Raw genomic sequence first — 20087 nt, forward strand, 5'->3', positions numbered from 1 at the left:
TACAGACGGACAACTTGAAAAATCACTCGCAAATTGTTAACGATGCCGAGCCGCATTAAAGTACACAAGTAGTACGAGGAACTTAGCGACGCACATAAAGAGGCGACGTGGGGTCTGTGGCTGAAAAGAGAAACCTGAAAGTGAGACATACGAGTTAAATCACTCAGTGAGGTGTTCTGTCAGAGAGAGGTGTTTAGCTTACAGCAGCCTGTGGCCAATAATAATTTAAATGTCTTCCTTACTGTAAGCAGTTATGAAATACCTGTTTGTGAAAGGTTATTTGTTTTCTTTATTGTTCAGATAGAAACCACTGCTTTCTGCTCACTGGTGAGTTAGCCTCTGAGTGTTAAGCACATCAGGCTGGCAGCTGTATGGGCATTGCTCTATGGTAGCTGTTATTTGCACATTGTTAATCATGAGCAATGCATCCTTACATTGTTTAACTGTGAGGTGTTATACAATTGTACTCTGGAGAGCTTTTAAAGGTAAACAAATAAGCGGCATGATGGCATGTGCAGTACCAAATATGTAAAGCACTTTTTTGTTAATGTATGATGTGCTGCATATAAGGAATAAAACAAAAATCCTCTGTCGTACCATATTGAAGTATCATTATTTTTGCATCATTTTGAATCGCATCGTATCTCCCCGAATCGCATAATGTTGAATCAAATCGTATCGAACTGTATCGCAACAGGGGTGAATCGTATCGTATCGCATCGCCTGGTGTTTCAAAGGTATCGTTAATGTATCGTATCGTGGCAACGTATCGAGATGCGCATCGCATCGGCCTCAGTGATGGAGATGCACATCCCTAGTGCAGATAGCATTAAGTAGAAAAGATCGCTGATGCTAATGTGGCGTTAGCCTACCTCCTGCCCCCTTAGCACCTGGTGGAGGGGGGGATAGGCTACTCTTCAAATGTTTCACAAAATACTTACCATCATGACTACTCTTACTGTTTAACATTTTGGTTTACTTCATGTTAAGGCTAATACAAAAGACAAGGCTAAGTAATGTAATGTAATGCTAACTAACATGCTCGCTACTAGCTAGGTAGCTAACTTGACTATGTTCCATGCAAAACATGTATATTACCTGATATGTTTGGTCCAACGACTCCTGGTCCTTTCATCAGACGGGAAGCGATAGAACGAGCAAGTGGTATGATCACTTTTGCGATTACAACCTGGTACAAAGCACACAGGCATCTTGTGAAAGTGAATTTATTGGAGCAATCTCTTATATTTATTGGAGGGAATAAATCAGTCTTCTTCTTCTTCTTTGCTTTAATTGCGAGATCTTCTTCTTCTTCTTTGCTTTGCGTTTCGCAACCAGTCTTGGAGCATTATCGCCTATGACATCACTTACGCGACCCAGAATGCATTTGGGATTTGTAGTCTTTCTAGTTGCGTATTTTTCATAGTCTTATATTTCAACAGTTTTACAACAAACTGTGACTTTTTTTACATGGAAATGATTGTTTAAGATTGAAAAACAGCATATGTGTCATTCGTGGCACAATTCAAACAGGATCAAAAGATAACTTTTCTCTCTCCATTGACTTTAATGTATAATTTTCCGCTTCCGGTGTCCCATGGAGGCTCCCGGAAGGGGAGGGACTTCGCCTCTCTATAACATGGCATGGTGTTACATGTCAACATTTTCAGTAGTCTCTGGTCTTGCTAGAAATGCAAAGCCACTCACCTTATGAGATACTAAGCTTAGAAATCCGATTTTTGGAAAACTTCAAAACTGTTTATGTTCCATCCCTCTACTTTCACCACAGAAAAGTTACATCAGGCCTGATTCATATTCCATACCAAGGTTCATGTGATGTGTACAAATACAAATTGAGCATTAAACATTTTTATTCAACAAACTATTTATGTTAACATAAGAAACTGTAAAATCTCCATATTTACAATATCAGAACTTTCTCAACCAACTATTCATTATAAATGTGAAGACAGGGGGAGCAGTGTAATGGTCTGTCTTCCAGGACAGTGGGTCTGGCTGCTGTGTAGGTGGGGGTGATGGTGCATGGGCTGCTGGTGGCTGTGTCGGAGGGAGGTAGGTGTGATTGTCCCAGGTTGATGCTGGCGGCTGTGTGGGAGGTACGTCTGCTAGGAGAGACTTCTTTGCTGGCTGGGTTGATCGTGATGGCTGTGGTGAAGGCCTTTGTACCGAGGTGTATCTTAATCTTGTGGCAGGCACAGATGGAGGTGGAGGCCGCTGTAGTGATGCTGGTCCTCTGGTCCTTGGTGATGGCTCTGGTGAAGGCCCTTGAGCCACGGTAGATCTTGACCTAGGGGCAGGCACAGACGGAGGTTCTTGCTGCTAGGCCCAGGCAGCTGTGAAATCCGAAAGAAATATAGGACAATAATTACTACTAAGCAGTGTTGGTTGTCACGCGTTAAAAAAGTAACGGAGTTACAGTAATATATTACTTTTTGCTGTAACGAAGTAATGTAACGCATTACTATTGAAATGTGGGTAATATATTACCCGTTACAATTCTCAGTAACGCAGTTACAACACATTTTAACCCGAAATTAAATGGTGTTTTGTTTTTTAAGAATGTACTAACATAGCGAGACATTCCGACACCGGACAAATTGTGCGGGTAGATTAGTAAACCTGGTGTTTACCCTTCAGGCTTCGCGTCAAGATCTTCGGGGAAGTTGAACGTTATGCAACCATTCAAAAAAGAGAACGTAGCCAAAAATACAAACAACAAATTGTGTCAGGTGCACGTGACCTGCTCCGCTGCGCGTGTATCATTTCCCAAGTGCTTCCACAGCAGTGACACACACCTGATCTGTGGATAATCATTTATACGAAAATGGTTAAAGCAACCATCACTAAACGCCAGCAACACTGCATCTACTGCAGACAGTAGCAACAGGTCAGAGGCGGACATCACGTTACCCTCCGTTGTGGACACTAGCTTACTCCCGCCTGACTCGCCGGCCCCGGAGCAGCAGTCTTCGTCGCCCGAAACTACGCCGCCCCTCTGTGGCCCGCAGGTGCCAGGTATATCGAAACAACTACCCGCCTGTATAGTGGGGTAAGGCGGTCATTTTGCAGCTCGTGGTATACAAATAGACAATGGAATATTCATGTGAAAATAGTACCATATTCCGACATGCCTGTAGAAATGTTGGGTCAGAAATAATGCATACAATAGCACAGATGCCTTCACCACGAATGGCTTCAAAAATATCTCATATCCCAAGCTTATTATCAACGAGCTGATGTTGCAGGTGAAATGTTCTCCAAGTCACAAAGTCAACCTCACATGATGATGTGATACCAGTTTTCAAGCACAGTAAATATTCTCTTCCCAGCGTATATGGTGAGACCAAGGTGATGATGTAGTAGGCTACATGGTTTTAATAATACTTTTGCCTTTCAATGTTTGCCATTTCAAACCATGAGCATGGTTTAAATAATATTTGCCTTGATTTACAATATGTTAACCTTCATTATAGTCCTTGACAGGGGTCTGTACTGCTGTATTAACAACGTGTCACATGTTAAGAATTTACAATCAGAATTGAGTATTCAACTAAGCCGTGTAATACAAGTTGTTAGTAGCCTTAAGGGCCTACACAGTTGTTATAATATACCACATTGCCCTTCACTGGATGCATAATGAGCTGCGCTAAACTACATTTTAGCATTTAAAATACCTAGCTATTCTTTTGCGGTTATTTTGGTGAAAGTAACTCAAAAGTAACTAAAGTAGTGTAACTCATTACATTTCAGAGACAGTAATAGTGTAATGTAACTTATTACTTTCAAAAGAGAGTAATAAGTCATATGTAATATATTACATTTTGGAATTAACTTGCCCAACACTGCTACTAAGTTCATTAAAATATAAAGTTCAAGTGGAATGTTCCTCAAGCACAAATAACAATGCACAACTCAAAATAAAATGGGGAGGTGGGACAGGAGTCTCTCTCTCTCTCTCTCTCTCTTACAACCTATTTAACTATGTTACACCCACACAATGAAAGTACACTATTAATGTAATATTTACATTTACCTATCTTCAAATGGATCCGTGTTGTTGTTGTTGCTGTATTCTCCAGGTTCTGATGCTCCATCTCCACTGCTGCTAGTCTTACAAGTCCGCTGTGCAGAGCTGGTAATCAGATCATAAGCCTGTTGAATAGGAGAAAAGAATGAGGGAAAGTTGCTGCCGTTTGTGTGGTTGTCCTAGCCAGAATTTATTAAACACATTAATAAATTCACTTACAAATTATATCCGTTTTCTCTATTTATCTAATCATTCTCTGGTTTGACGCCAATTTTTACAATATTCCAAAATCCTATGGAGAAATTCAGTTGCTTTTTGTCAAGGGAACCAGCGGCTTACTTCAGGGTCGTCCTACAAAAATACGTCATCACTGCACCTCTCTATTTCAGGCTGATAACCAAAAACACATTCGAAAAACACATTAACTTCAGTGTAGTGCTTATTGACATTAACAAGACATTGAAGCAATGGTGAAATACATTAAGTACAGAGAGATTTTACTTAAAGAGCCTGTGACACGAACCCAACAACTGTTGTGCAATGAAATAGTGGGCTACTAGTAATCTCGAACCGTCAGTTTAAAAAAGAAAAAGTGATACCGTTCCGATAAATATCAATAATTTCGAACATCGCGGGAAAATTCCTTCGACTCATTTTGAGGTTTTGGGGGAAGCCGGAAGTGACGTCAATGCGGGAACGCTTCACTGTGCGGCGAGAGAACCAAACACGGACAAAGTGTGTTGTCATGCGTAGAAATGGTGAATTACTGAGTTTAGGCACGTTAATAACGTTTTAATGAAGTTGACTACAGTATATTCATATTTGTCAGTGATTTCATGTCAATTCGGCGAACATAAACATAAATGATCGTGGTGAAGATGATGATTAAATTAGGATTAAAAATCGGTAGTGAGAGCTGCTGAATTTCCTCCCGTCGGATGTGATATAAAAACAAATCGATTATTTTTGTAGTTATAAACTCAAGTGGATGAAACTACATTTATTAGTGCTTTCATGTCAATTCGGCGAACATATGATACATTAAATGATCTTGAAGCGTATGATTTAAAAATCTTTTGTTTGAGCCGGTCTGCATTTCCTGAGGAGAAAACAAACCTTAGCTTTTTGTAGTTGCAGTCAGTGGTGTAGTGGGCGTTGGACGCGGGGGTACGCCGTACCCCCACTTATTTGAAGCATGATTTCTTTTTTTAATAGTCTAATACATCTAAAATCATTGCGGGTACAAGCGGCCGAGATGGGTTTTCTCCGCAGGGTGGCTGGTGTCTCCCTTAGGGATAAGGTGAGAAGTTCGGTCATCCGGGAGGGACTCGGAGTTGAACCGCTCCTCCTTCGCGTCGAAAGGAGCCAGTTGAGGTGGTTCGGGCACCTAGTTAGGATGCCACCTGGGCGCCTCCCTAGGGAGGTGTTCCAGGCACGTCCAGCTGGGAAGAGACCAAGGGGTAGACCTAGAACCAGATGGAGGGATTATATCTCTTCGCTGGCCTGGGAGCGCCTTGGGATCCCCCAGTCAGAGCTGGTTGATGTGGCCAGGGAAAAGAAAGTTTGGGGCTCTCTGCTGGAACTGTTACCTCCGCGACCCGACCACGGATAAGCGGGAGAAGATGGATGGATGGATGTGTGAGGGGCAGAACTGTGTGTGTAGGGTGACCAGGTGTACCGCACTGTGCAGGACTGCACACACAACATTTTTATTATTTGTCCCGCGTCCCACACATTGAGATTATGTCCCGCATTTGAGTGATAGTCGCGCAGAAAGGCCGGATCGGTTCGCTGACAGCTGGCACCGCCCTTTATTATTATATTGTCTAAACGGCATCATGTAAATTGCGCTGACAGGCGACACAGAGGTCCCCAAGACCCCCCCCCCCCCCGTTGATAGTTCACGAGCGCGTCCATAGTGTCTCCCGTCCACCCAGTAAAAACATCCCCACTACACCACTGGTTGCAGTAGTACACCAACATGGATTAAACGTGTTTTTTTTCCCACAATGTTGGGGAAATTAATGGATAAAATGCACGGATTATTATTATTATTATTATTATTATTATTATTCCCACTCCGATCGGGACACTAGGTCCACCGTTTCCCCGCTGCGAGGCTCCCCCCGTTGACAGTTTACGTGGGCTGGGCTGGGTGCAGTGGCGGACTGGCCATCAGGACGAATCCCGATGGGCCGGTACCGAAGTGGGCCGGTCGGATAAGTCACTAGCACATCCCCCACTCCCCCCGTTGACAATTTACTAGTTGTACCGAAGTGGGCCGGTCGAGAGTCCCGGGCTGATTTTTAGTCCCAGTCCACCACTGGCTACATGACTGTATGATCGCCCATATTGACGCACCTAATTCCTAAACTTCTAACAGATACAAAATAAACCGATCCTTCAGCCTCATATGAGCTCTCAGACACGTTCAAAATTAAACTGTCATCGCTGTCTGAGCTTGCTGCTGTGTGCGCCATCGTGCGTTTACATGCAGATGCTGCGATCCTGAACGGTGCAGCTGGAGCGCTGTGCCCGCATTGACGTCACCCATAATTTGGCGGGACTTGAAGAATCCCCGAGAAGATCCAGGAAATAGTCAACATTGAAGGGCAGATTAATGGTTATCAAAGTACAAATATCCAAAATCAGTTCAGTAACGGTTTTCAAGGGGACAATATTTACTCAAATTGATGGGTTTGGATGATGGGGTAAAATCGTGTCACAGGCTCTTTAAGTAAACCACTGCATGAAAGCTATTAGAAAGAAATATTTCAATATTAACAACGTTTCTGTTCTTCTGAATACATAACCGTTTCTTGGAATCTAAACTAAAATGGTGAAACAAAAACCTACCGCACCCACAACATTTTCTTTTACATGTGCAATATCCGATGTCAAGACGCCATTGTGCTAATACAGCACTAGGCCATGTTTTGGCCCAGAGGAGGAAAACATTGTTTTGTTTGTCGTTACTTTGAGCTTTGAAGTCTGCCTTACAGACTTTGCACTTTGGCGGACAACTTGTGTTGGTCAAGCTGCATGATTATTTTCTGAAGTACTTCAAAAGTGAAATGAAGGGGTTTTGGATATGCTATGTTGAGTGCATATAGCAAACCCAGAAGGAGGGCACAAGCTGAGGCAACGGAAGGCAGTTCATTCAGCACCTCCACGCCCTCGATGATGATGCCGATGTCTGCTGGTGGCTCCTGCAGTCCTTCCTCCTCCTTCCGTATCACAAACACACCCATTGTGAGCTCCTCCATCTCCTTCTGAAGATCATCTGTTCTGGAGTCCTAGAGTAGGAGTAAATGACAACAAACATCACTGGCATCACTTTGCACTAATATGCAATTTATATGGGACAATAATATCAATGGCCGGAGTCGTACTCTGTGATTACTCACTGATTATTCTGACGACTCACATGATCAGAACCTAATATTTAATTCATTTATCTCATCTGACCCATCTGTATTATTGCGATTATGTTGAGAAGGATTAATATCATTCAATTGTTGTCAAATTGTGGATTTGCTGTGTGGCTGTCTGTGGGGGGGTTGTCATGCATTGTTCTGTGTTTTGTGTTAACATGTGTAGAATTCAACAAAGAGTATTTTTTTTTTTTAAACATGCTAGGACTACTTTTTACATATACATGTTGTGTGTATACTTGGGAAAATTACTAAAAATCCAAATTCCGATGCTATGCTTTAGTTATTCCTGATGAGCAGGTGGCACGGTCCATCAGTGTATGAATGGGTGAATGTGAACGTGGTGTTCAAGAGCTATGAGGAGTTGGAAAACCACAAAGGTGCTTTAAACTTACATGATGTCAAATGTCCAAGATTATGAATATAATCAAACCGGACAGGTGTTATTTTAGTAGAAAAATTTCCCTTTTACAGCATTAATATCAATCTAATATGTATTAGCACGTGTGACTTTGACAAGCTGTGCTGACATGCAAATTGCAGTTAAAACTTACTAGATTTTCTTTGATCAGCTCATCTGGATCTTCTCCGAGGAAGATAATGAGGGCTCTCAGGACACACTACCTCCGAAGATGAATGTCTTCATTCTAGGACAACATTATTTCGGTTAATTTTATTTTTCAAAATGTCTATCGACAGATTTCCTTACTCTTACAGCTAAAATCCTTCACTTTATTTAGAAACAAATGGACAGTCCTAGTTACAGAGTTTCATAAAACAACGGTTGCCCTCCCCTTGCATCTATAAAAGGATACACAAAATGTATCCCTTTTAGCTAGCAAGGACTCATTTGACAATGCAGATTTACCTGGTCAAAAATATCCATGATGTCAGCAGTCTTTTGACGTGTTGATCCTCCTTTGGCACGGATGACTGTGATTAGCTGACTTGAGTGAATGTCCAACTGGGCCATGAACTTCTCCTCAAGAGGAATGGTCATTATCCTCTGGAACTCTGCATTGATTTATGAAAGAATAATACAAAAATGACAGTGAGTAAATTCATAAAAATTCAATTGAACTCAGTCTGTATGCAATTAACATTTGAAAAAATAACCATTGAAGCAAGTGTAAACTTCTTCCGACCCCTTTTTGGACGTGTAATTAGCTAAAGCTTTGTTGTTTATTGATACCAGACAATGACAATACAGATTATTCAATTATTAATTAAATGTTTCGTTATTGCATTCACTTGTATAGTACTGTATCACCTTTTGTTTCATTTGTATTTTCTTTGGTTTTACACGCTCGAAGAAAAAAAAACTAAACTAAGCATGCCTACACACTGGCAAAAAGTATAACAAACTAAAAATGTAAATTCTGTCAGTAAACACTGTTAAACATAATATTTACCACACCATATTATGATGAATGGATAAAAGCTTACTAAAAAATTGATACAGACTAGATGACCTCTTTTTGTTGGAACAGTGCCACCTGTCTTTGAAGTCCTTGATTCCTGGCTCTTGGTTTACCACCTCCTGTCGTCTGTAGGCGAACGTGTGAGCCATTTTGTCTGCGATGACCCTATTATTGTTCCTTATCCTGATGTCTGTCAGAAGTTCTATTCTTTCTTTTTCCAGGCTTTCCAGATTGGCACCAGTGGGGAAGGATGGATAAAAGTTAGACTCAGCTTGCTTTGGCCTCTTGACTTTTTTAGCAGGGAAAGCATCTGTAGCAGCTTTAGATTTCAGGGAATTTACCACCAGCTCTGGGCACCCCTGCAATTTGAGCTGAGTCCTGTAGTTTCCCCATCATATATTTCAGGCGCTGTTTCCATCCATTGCAGCCATTGAATGAGCCAGGTTCTTTCAAACAAGGATGCTTTTTGATAAGAGCCTCTGCTCCTGCACAGAAATGTGAATCATCTGGATAGTAGGGATGTGCATCTCCATCACTGAGGCCGATGCGATGCGCATCTCGATACGTTGCCACGATACGATACATTAACGATACATTTGAAACACCAGGCGATGCGATACGATACGATTCACCGCTGTTGCGATACAGTTCGATACGATTTGATTCAACATTATGCGATTCGGGGCGATACGATGCGATTCAACACGATGCACAAATAATGATACTTCAATATGGTACGACAGAGGATTTTTGTTTTATTCCTGATATGCAGCAAATCATACATTAACAAAAAAGTGCTTTACATATTTGGTACTGCACATCCCATCATGCCGCTTATTTGTTTACCTTTAAAAGCTCTCCAGAGTACATTACAATTGTATAACACCTCACAGTTAAACAATGTAAGGATGCATTGCTCATGATTAACAATGTGCAAATAACAGCTACCATAGAGCAATGCCCATACAGCTGCCAGCCTGATGTGCTGAACACTCATTCATAGGCTAACTCACCAGTGAGCAGAAAGCAGTGGTTTCTATCTGAACAATAAAGAATACAAATAACCTTTCACAAACAGGTATTTCATAACTGCTTACAGTAAGGAAGACATTTAAATTATTATTGGCCACAGGCTGCTGTAAACTAAACACCACTCTCTCTGACAGAACACCTCACTGAGTGATTTAACTCATATGTCTAACTTTCAGGTTTCTCTTTTCAACCGCAGACCCCACGTCGCCTCTTTATGTGCGTCGCTAAGTTCCTCGAACTACTTGTGTACTTTAAAGCGGCTCGGCATCGTTAACAATTTGCGAGTGATTTTTCAAGTTGACCGTCTGTAGTAAATAGTGCCGCGCACATATACCATCAGGACGTTACTGATGGGGTGCGGCTGCGGAGTGATACTGTGTGTATGCAAGTCCGCATCTAGGACGGATCTATGTATCATAGCTGTAGACCTGTTAAGTAATAAAGATACCTCATACAAAGGTCTACGGATACCTTATTACTCTCCATGACCTGCGGTCAACTATATAGCATAAAGGACTTTTACACCGTCTTTCTTGAACAATCCGAAGTGTTGCCAAACGTTTGATTTGTAGGTATTTTTCGGTGCGCTGTGTTTCTCTTTCTCCTCAACTTCCGTGTGTGTTGATAACTGAGACTCTCGGCCTCCGTAGTGGCGAAGCAATTATCAAAGATCGTCTCTGCTGAGCGTTGACAAGATGAGGGGATTTTATATGAATGAATCGGTTTTTTACCGATGCAAAGACGCTACGCAATCGATGCATTGCGAGTTCAACCCGGTTCAACCCAAACTGTAGCCGATGTGCACTCTTTCAACCGGTGCACTCGCATCTTGAACGTTTATGCCGGTGCACCGATGCGAATCGGTGAATCTTAACATCTCTACTGGATAGGCCTTGTATCCAGAAATTGTTTCTGCAAGTCTATCCAGAATATCAGACTTGCTTCGGGAGCTGACAGTCAACATTTTGTGGCTTCCATTAAACTCAGAATTCCCTTTCACTAGCTGCAGCTCCGTGTCATATGAAAATTGAGGAATCGGAAAGTCCGCTGACCACTGTTTGGCTCGAGAGGACACAGATTTGGGGGATGAGAGGATTATTGTGTCATCTGATGCCAACGAAACATTGCCATCACACTCAAGTGAAGACGATGATGTGGTATCAGTGGCAATGTTCAAATGTGTATTTGTTTGCTGGTGGATCACTTTGATTGTTCCCAAATCCTGAAGTTGAGTGGTGGAATTCAGATTGAAGAAGTCGTTGCCAAAGTCTTGGTCCATGTACTGCAGTCTGACGTCGCCCTTTAACCCAAAGAAAGTCTTTAACTTGCTGAGAAGGTCATCCAATGATTCCGGTGTGCCATTTGGAAGAGACAGTTTTTCAATGTTGTTCTCCCCCAAAATCACTTTCAGTCTTGCAGGAGTTGAATCAGCCATGGCAGTCTGAGAAGGCAACACAAGCACAATACGTCTTAAGAAAGGCACATTAAACATAATTCCTTATTATTAAAACTGTTAATGTATCATCTTATAGATGTGTTATCAGTTTTCAGTAAAAGGACTACAACTTCGTGTGAATCCCTTTTCCACTGGCGGCATTTGCTGGCTGGACTCCATCAGCACATATTTAAAAAATTACATAATGTCCACCCTTACCCTCAATGTTAGGTTCCTTTTCAATAAATGAAATCTGCAGTTGACAACTTGTATGTCCAAAGAAATTGAATGTTATCATTTGAAATCTCCAAAGGGTTGATAGTTAGTCTTGCACCAATAACAAATATATATAGGAACTCATAAAAAAACAAATATATTGTTGTTCTGCAGGTGAAGCATTAAAACTCTGGCCACTCAAAAAAAGCCCACACACTGTTTGAGTGTTTTCACAAATTATTTTCTGATATTTACCTAGTGTAATTATTAGGGCCGGGACTCGATTAAAAAAATTAACCTAATTAATTACAGGCTTTGTAATTAATTAATCGCAATTAATCGCATTTTTAATCACATATCAATATTTGACCTGAGAACAGTGAGAAGCAATTTTTTCACATGGACTTTAGTATACCATTGAATAATGACTGAATACATAAGCTTAAGCAACAAAACATTGTTTATTTTTTTCAAGGTGGCACTCAACCAAGACCAACAGAAAAGTGCAATTTTTGCCATAAAGTGTAGCAATAGCATATTTAGGAATATAGTACATTTCAGAGATTCAGGTAGCCTATAGGTAGGTAGACCTTCTGTAAACTATAACACTTTGTTTTTTAAGTATAACACAATACTTTCAAGTACATTCAGAACATTGGAAACCCTGACTATTAGAAAACATCTCTCTGTTGCTTCAGAGGCCATAACAGACTTTGTTGATTTACCAACAGTTGATTTAAAAAATCTAATACATTTCAGTCCAACTCTCTCAATAACCTTGGCCAAAACAATAAACAGTTTAACATAAAGTGCCAGTTGCACCAACAACATAATAAATAGTTCAACATAAAGTGTACTGTACCATTTAAAATAAAATAAAAAAGTGCCAGTGATTGACCTCAATCCCTCCTATTCTTCCAATATCCTGATGAAAAATAAAATCTCTCTGTTGCATAGGCCACTGTTTGATCAACGCGAATTGGGTGTGGGTCCTTGTACTCCGAGTCGGGCTAACGTCCACGCTAGCTTCCACGCTAGCTGCTATAGGTTTTGCATTGAAGTGATACTTGAGGCTTGATGTGCTGCGGTGATATGCAAATTCCTTTTTGCATAATTTGCAAACAACCGTGCTCTTATCGATGCTTCCATCCGTCCGTTTTTTAAAACAAAATGTCCCATCCACGGGGCCAACCAAAGCGGTCTCATCAGCTTGTTCGTTCATGTTTCACTATTGTTCACTGTGGTTTGTTGTTGTTTGAAGTCATGAACGTTAGTTGGTGCTCCAGTATAATCGGTACCCCTGAAACTCATCCAGTGAGAAACGTTCCGCGGTGCAAAAATAAGTGCGATTAAAATGCATTAATTTTTTTAACGCGTTAACTTTTGTGTAATTAATTAATCTTAATTAACGCGTTAAAGTCCCAGCCCTAGTAATTATTTGTTGGTGAAATTATAAATAAAACCTTTGAAAACTAAAAAAAACACCGGTATGAAATAAATCTGTTTTGAGAACACAATAATTATGAATTATTTATTTTTCCACCGAATGAAATATCACTTTTCGCTTCCTCACCCTTTAAACATGGACATATCTTTTCAATGTGACAAGACGCATCCCTCGGATTTTGAAGTCTGCCAGTGGGTAGGGATTATCTTGTGGCTCAAGAAGTTTCACTTCCTTGCCTGGTGACGTTTTGAGATCATAATAATATAATGTTCAATGTACCATCCACTGAGCTTCTTCACAATGAAGATCAACTTGTCCTGCAGTATCACCATTTGGAGGATTTCACAAAACTCTGGGAGTCCTCCCAGTGACCCATAGATCAAGATCATCCCGCACTTTACTGGGAGTATCTTTGTAGGTAAAAAATAATTTGTATATTAGCTTTGGCTGAACTCTAAAATGAATAACTCCACAGAAAACAAAACAGTGGATTTTGTCCTATAATCAGCTCCTGCACTTTGCGTTTACGTTGAAATTACTTTCAGAACACACAGCAACATTAAAGTACTCTCTATATCACTCACAGTAGTGTAGCTTTACGTACCTTAGGTAGTAGTCCAATACGATGTGTCAAAGCCTGAAGAAACCACCACCGGTCAGGCATGAGAAATCATGAGAAGAAAAAGAAATACATTTATATTAGGGGGGACATTTCTAATCGTTGTTAAGCTTTCACAGTCACGTATTATCACCCCGAACGTAGTAATGGTCTTATCAAAAATAGCAAATTACACTACAAGGCTTCTTATTAGCACATTAGCACAGCAACACAGAGCTGGATAACGCTTTAACCACCGAGCTACTATAAATGTGAGGCTTTATCAACGCCGCATCAATCACTTCCAGCATAAACAAGAAGGGAGTCCCGCCATCGAGGCGACCGGCACAACAAATTATTACTGCATCTCTCACACAGCGAGGTTAGGTTCTATGTTCGTCAGCCGGATGCATCACCGGGCTTTCACCAGCGCAACATGCCCCCTCACTGCTCGGTGATGCCGTATCGTCTTTATAATTACACTCGACGCAGAGGCGGCGACACTAAATTAAACCGTTTACACACACACGCCGAAATAGTACCAAAAAAATGTGTGCAGTTTGGTGACAAGCTAATGTACTAATAATGATAGTACTAGCTTTAAAATGACCCAGTTTGCGCTTTAGTTTGCGCTAATTTGGTAATAAGCAGCTACGCCAGTACACAATAGGAATAACTTTAACACATTTCAGTGACAATATTAAACCAAGAGAGTAGGCTTCTACACGCAAGTAACCAACTATCGTCATGTTTGAGCTAAAGCTAGCGGTTTAGCTAACAGTTGAGCCAGTGCATCATAGTTCCTTCAGTTTTCAAACGTTAAGGCTAAATATTCCCAACAACATTTAAACAATTTAGGTGGAACATGTTATATCTGACATTGTACATTATTTGTATATAAGAAATATAAATTGTCTGAATCACACTTACCCAGTGACGTGCGGTGAGGTTCATGGCTGGAGAGGCACTGACTCTTTCAGAGTCAGATTTACAAATATTATATTTTGACCTTAATCAAAATATTCGGCTATTTTCAAAAGCTTTTTTAGTCTGATGCTTCAATTCATTTTAAACAGACCGTTCAACAAAAGGATACCCAACATCTAAATATTGGATTGTTCTTTCTTAGTAAGATCCCATTTTCATTACAATTGTGGTCTTACCTTGACTTAAAGATGAAGTCCATGCTATCCTTCTGGACAACACTCTCTATTACTTTTTTGTAAAAGTCCTCCTTATCTTCCTGTAATTTGAAAAGTCTAGCTTGTTGTTTGTGTCTACCGTCTCTGCGTAAAATAACAGTAGCAACAAGAACCTTTGGGCTCATGTGCGCCCCCTTCAGTGCGGCAGAGGTTATGGCTGCCTCCCCTGCTGCTTTTTTCATTGCCATTGTATGATGAGACCAGCGAGCCTAAATATCATATATACGTGAAATAAGTTATTTAGAGACTATGGATGGCGAGGATAAATGTAATAAAGGGATCTACAAACATTACATTGGTGACATACAGTGAGATGGTAACAGGCATGCGCTTAGTGCCCGCGCTCCAGCCAGTTTCTGCGGGGTGACGCATTCTGAGGTGAGGCAGAGCTCATCTGTGCCTCACCTCACCCCAAAGTAACTGGCTTGAGCGCGCTCACAAAATAAGTGCCCGCGTTAAATTAGTGCCCGCGCTCCAGCAAATTACTATGGGTTTACGCAGCGACGTGCGGTCAGGGGAGGCAGGGGAGGCAGAGCCTCCCCTGTCATACTCCAATGTAATGGAAAAACAACTAAAGAAAAACTAAATAGTAATAATAATAAAATGTCTCCACTGATCTGTGTTGTAAATGTGCTTTATGTATGATTCCAATCGCTTTTTAAAGTCAAAATCAGCAAATTTGCCGAGCTCCGCTACAACTACGGGTAGCGATGAGAAGTGAGGCAGGGACGAGCTCAGCCTCTCGTAAACCCATAGTAATTTGCTGGAGCGCGGGCACTAATTTAACGCGGGCACTTATTATGTGAGCGCGCTCAAGCCAGTTACTTTGGGGTGAGGTGAGGCACAGATGAGCTCTGCCTCACCTCAGAATGTGTCACCCCACAGAAACTGGCTGGAGCGCGGGCACTAAGCGCATGCCTGTTACCGTATGTCGAAGTCACGTCTCAAGAGAAAAAGGCAGCACATGTGACGGTGGAAAGATCTGGCAAAGACGTTGACGTTGACGTCATGACGTCACACGCACGTTAGATGAGAGAAACTTGATTGATTTGCTTTCACTGATAACAAATAAGCAAGTCAAGTCTACGAACAAAAAAATCACATGAATACAACCCACAAAAGTACATTGGAATCTCTAAAGCAGGCCTATTCAACTAGCGGCCCATGGGCCGAATCAGGCCCTTCAGAACTTTTTTCTGGCCCACAAGAGGTTGCCTGCAAATCGAAATGGCATATGTGTAATAGCATAAATAAAACGAATGTCTGATCACAGTAAATCCGACGATGCGGCGAAAACGCTGGTTTTTCCTTTCATTTGAATTATTTTGAATCCGTTATTTTGCCTGCCGCGCTCTGTTCATAAAAAATAAAAATAAAACGCACTGTGTCCGCACTTGTCATTGGCTAAGTCAAACTCACGTTACACATTAGGTTCGCGGGCCAGCGAGTAACAGCTTCAAGATGTCTCTCTCCAAGCCCAAGAAACGTAAAGTTGATTTGGAAAATCGCCAATTCCAGAATGAATGGACTGACAAATATGTATTTACTTTGCCAGCCGCAACAAGTAATACACCGGTGTGTTTATTGTGCAACGAAAATATATCCGTGATGAAAGAATACAACGTAAAGCGACACTACAATTCAAATCACGGCTCGTTTTCTGCCAGTTTTCCCGTGGGCTCAGAGGAACGGAGAAGGAAAGTACAGGGACTGCTAGCATCATTTGAACGGAGTCAAGTGGCTTTTAGTCGCTTTTGCACGGAACAAGAGAGAGCTACGATAGCATCCCTGCGAGTAGCCTGGACACTAGCCAGACAGAAGAGGCCCTTTACCGACGCGGAGACCGTTAAAGAATGCATGCTTGCTGTCATCGATGAAGTGGTTATTGACCAAAAAGTAAAAGACAGCGTCACTTCAGCCATTAAAAAAGTACCTCTCTCAGACACAACAACACTTCGCAGAGTGGAACTACTTGCAAAGGATGTGTCGGGGAAGCTTTTGGAAAACCTTCGAAAAGCAGAGTTTATATCAATCGCTGTGGACGAATCAACTGACTGTACTGACATGGCCCAGCTGTGCATCTATGTGAGGTTTTTCGATGGAGTTCGCTTTAGGGAAGAACTTCTGGGGCTTATTCCGTTGGAGGGACACACTACAGGTGAGGTTATCTTTCAAAAGATAGTCTCGTTTTTTAACGAACGTCAACTGGATTTAAAAAAAGTGTGCCTGTTGGTCACTGATGGCGCTCCAGCTATGATCGGCAGAGTGCAGGGGCTGGTGGCACGTCTATCTGCCATAGCCCCACACATGCAGTATTTACACTGTATTATTCATCAATCTGTGTTGTGTGCAAAGCTCAGTGGTGATTTGAAAAACACCATGGACACTGTCATGAACATTGTGAATTTCATCTGCTCAACCTCCAGCCTACAACACCGCCTGTTCCATCAGCTGCTTGCTGACACGTTTGCTGAACACACGGACTTACTCGTCCATAACGATGTCCGATGGCTCAGCAAAGGAAAGGTCCTGGATCGTTTCTGTGAACTCCGCCAGGAGATTGTGTCTTTCCTTCGCACGAGTAAGCACAAACCAGCTACAAACCTCTTGGAGCGCATGTTAGATGAACAGTTTATGGCAGATGTTTACTTTCTGTGTGACATTTTTGGACACTTGAACACTTTGAATTGCGAACTGCAGGGGCGCGAAAAGTCTATCGCTGATTTGGTTGAAAGACTTTGTGCCTTCAAGACAAAGCTAACGATCTTCAAAACAGACCTAATGACAACGAAACTGCTGCACTTCCCAAAACTCTGTGCATTTATGAACACATCACCTGGAGCAAACATAACGCCAGTCATGACAGACTTCATGACAAAATTGACTGATAACTTTACTGACAGATTCCAAGGCTTCAGCATTCCAATTAAGGTATTGCAGTTTGCCCGTGACCCGTTTTCCATCAAGCCTGATGCAGACTTCTGTGTAAAAGTAAAAGAGGTCATATCTTGCATTGATGAGAGCCTCTTTCAGATGGAGCTGGTTGATGTGCAGTCTTCCTTTGCTTTAAAGCAGCTCCTACAGTCTGAGGGTGTAGTGGACTTTTGGTCTAACCATGTTAGCCAGTATCAGTACCCCTCAATGAGGAAGGTGGCCTTGCTTATACTGACAATGTTTGGATCTACCTATACTTGTGAGTCTAGCTTTTCTCATATGAATGCCATCAAAACAAGGGCACGTTGCTCCATGACCAATGAAAAGTTACATGAGTGTCTCAGGATTGCTCTTACCACTTATGAGCCAAACTATGCTGAAATAGCTAAATCAAGGCAGTGTAATTTATCTCACTGACTCAAACAGGCTAAACATGACAGAAGTCTGATGCATGGTATGTATACAGATCTGTTTTTATGGTCATTCATTTTATGGTCATTCAAATAGCCTACTTACTGATTCGAAAATTGTAAAAAATGTTTCCAAGATATGAATGTTATTGTGAGTCTGATGGCTATTGTTTTACTATGTTCTATTTGCATTTAGTATTAGATTTTATGGACTTGTGTTGTCTTCAATGCCCCTTATGTATGCTTGGAAGTGTTGAGGATATTATACACAGGGCTTCTTACTGTTAATGTGATGAATACTGTTTTATTATATTCATCTTTTTTTGTACATTAGTGGACATGGAACTGTTAGGGGAAAAAACCTCATGTCTCCTTAGTTTTAAAGATGCAACATTTTGCACTTTTGTGTCAAGCCTTGTAACCTGAAGCTTTCCTACCTTTTTATGGACTGGTTGCTTTCTGTAATGATTTATGTTGATACAATTAAAGTTAAAAAAAGGGATGCACTTGACTAGTTCATTTAATGTATTAGTATCTATTAACACTATGTAAGCAAGAGTTATTTGTAGTGATTCCTTGACAAAGTATTGTGTGGCCCACAAACCCCCTGTGATTTTCCTATTTGGCCCACTTGCTAATGAAGTTGAATAGCCCTGCTCTAAAGCATAAATCTGAATCAGATTTATTAAATGTATTAAGTTACTTCAACTACTATCAAGTACACTTTTTAGAGTGTACCACAAAATGGTTCTGAGACTTATTCAGAAATGTATACAAAGGTTCATCACAAACACTGCAGCATTTTCTGCTTCTATTTCATTGCATGCTTCAGAATAGTATTATATATTGATATATAGTGATTGTGAAGGAAGAGGGGACACATATAAATATACATATATATATATATATATATATATACAGTATATGAAAACAAGAGAGACATAGTATCACAAAACAATTAATGATGATGATTATTTCAGCCATATGTGTAATAGTGTTAATATTTATGAGATTTAAAGTATTAATAATCATAATAATTCCCTGCAAAAGCACTAATAACAATACAATAATGGCAAAAATAGCAATTTGATATATAATACAAATCAATCATTGTCATGTCATGTGAAGCAAGGAGTGGTTGGACCCAAATGCAAAGACTGGAGACAGCAGAAAACTTAACAAAAATGTATATTTGACAGGCAGAACAGGAACTCAAGTAACAACAATCAACACGGAAAAAACAGAACTTCATGACATAGACAAACAAGGAACCGACAAGAACAGGACAGAAAACCAGGACTTATATACAGGACTGTCTCAGAAAATTAGAATATTGTGATAAAGTTCTTTATTTTCTGTAATGCAATTAAAAAAACAAAAATGTCATACATTCTGGATTCATTAGCAATCAACTGAAATATTGCAAGCCTTTTATTATTTTAATATTGCTGATTATGGCATACAGCTTAAGAAAACTCAAATATCCTATCTCTAAATATTAGAATATCATGAAAAAGTATACTAGTAGGGTGTTCAACGAATCACTTGAATCGTCTAATTAACTCGAAACACCTGCAAGGGTTTCCTGAGCCTTGAAAAACACTCAGCTTGGTTCAGTAAACTAAATCACAAGTATGGGGAAGACTGCTGATCTGACTGCTGTCCAGAGGACCGTCATTGACACCCTCCATCAGGAGGGTAAGACACAAAAAGAAATTTCTCAAAGAGCAAGCTGTTCACAGAGTGCAGTTTCAAAGCACATCCACAAAAAGTCTGTTGGAAGGGGGAAATGTGGCAGGAAACGCTGCACAACCAAGAGAGATGACCGCAGCCTTAACAGCATTGTGAAGAAGAGTCGCTTCCAGAATTTGACGGGAGTTTCAAAGACAGTGGACTGAAGCTGGAGTCCA

General features: G+C 40.8%; 1 protein-coding gene across 10 annotated transcripts; it reads right to left on the reverse strand.

Moving 5' to 3' along the window:
• Window positions 1-1853: 1853 nt before the first annotated feature.
• LOC307021466 (uncharacterized protein) lies at window positions 1854-14915 on the reverse strand. 10 transcript variants are annotated; one of them, XM_079653600.1, is made up of 9 exons: window positions 14795-14902; window positions 14562-14604; window positions 13638-13670; window positions 8979-11376; window positions 8351-8496; window positions 8037-8129; window positions 7216-7344; window positions 4055-4173; window positions 1854-3058 (listed from the first exon to the last, which is right to left on the reverse strand). In XM_079653600.1, the coding sequence occupies exons 1-4, from the start codon at window positions 14815-14817 to the stop codon at window positions 10714-10716; spliced, it is 762 nt and encodes a 253-aa protein (XP_079509726.1). In that variant the 5' UTR covers window positions 14818-14902; the 3' UTR covers window positions 1854-3058; window positions 4055-4173; window positions 7216-7344; window positions 8037-8129; window positions 8351-8496; window positions 8979-10713. The 10 variants fall into 10 exon arrangements, 9 of the variants coding, with proteins under 9 accessions (XP_079509726.1, XP_079509724.1, XP_079509725.1 ...); XM_079653598.1 differs by having other exon boundaries at window positions 8955-11376; XM_079653599.1 differs by having other exon boundaries at window positions 8947-11376.
• Window positions 14916-20087: the final 5172 nt, after the last annotated feature.

This window comes from Notothenia rossii, assembly GCF_949606895.1.
Source record: "Notothenia rossii genome assembly, chromosome: 10".
Classification (NCBI taxonomy): domain Eukaryota; kingdom Metazoa; phylum Chordata; class Actinopteri; order Perciformes; family Nototheniidae; genus Notothenia; species Notothenia rossii.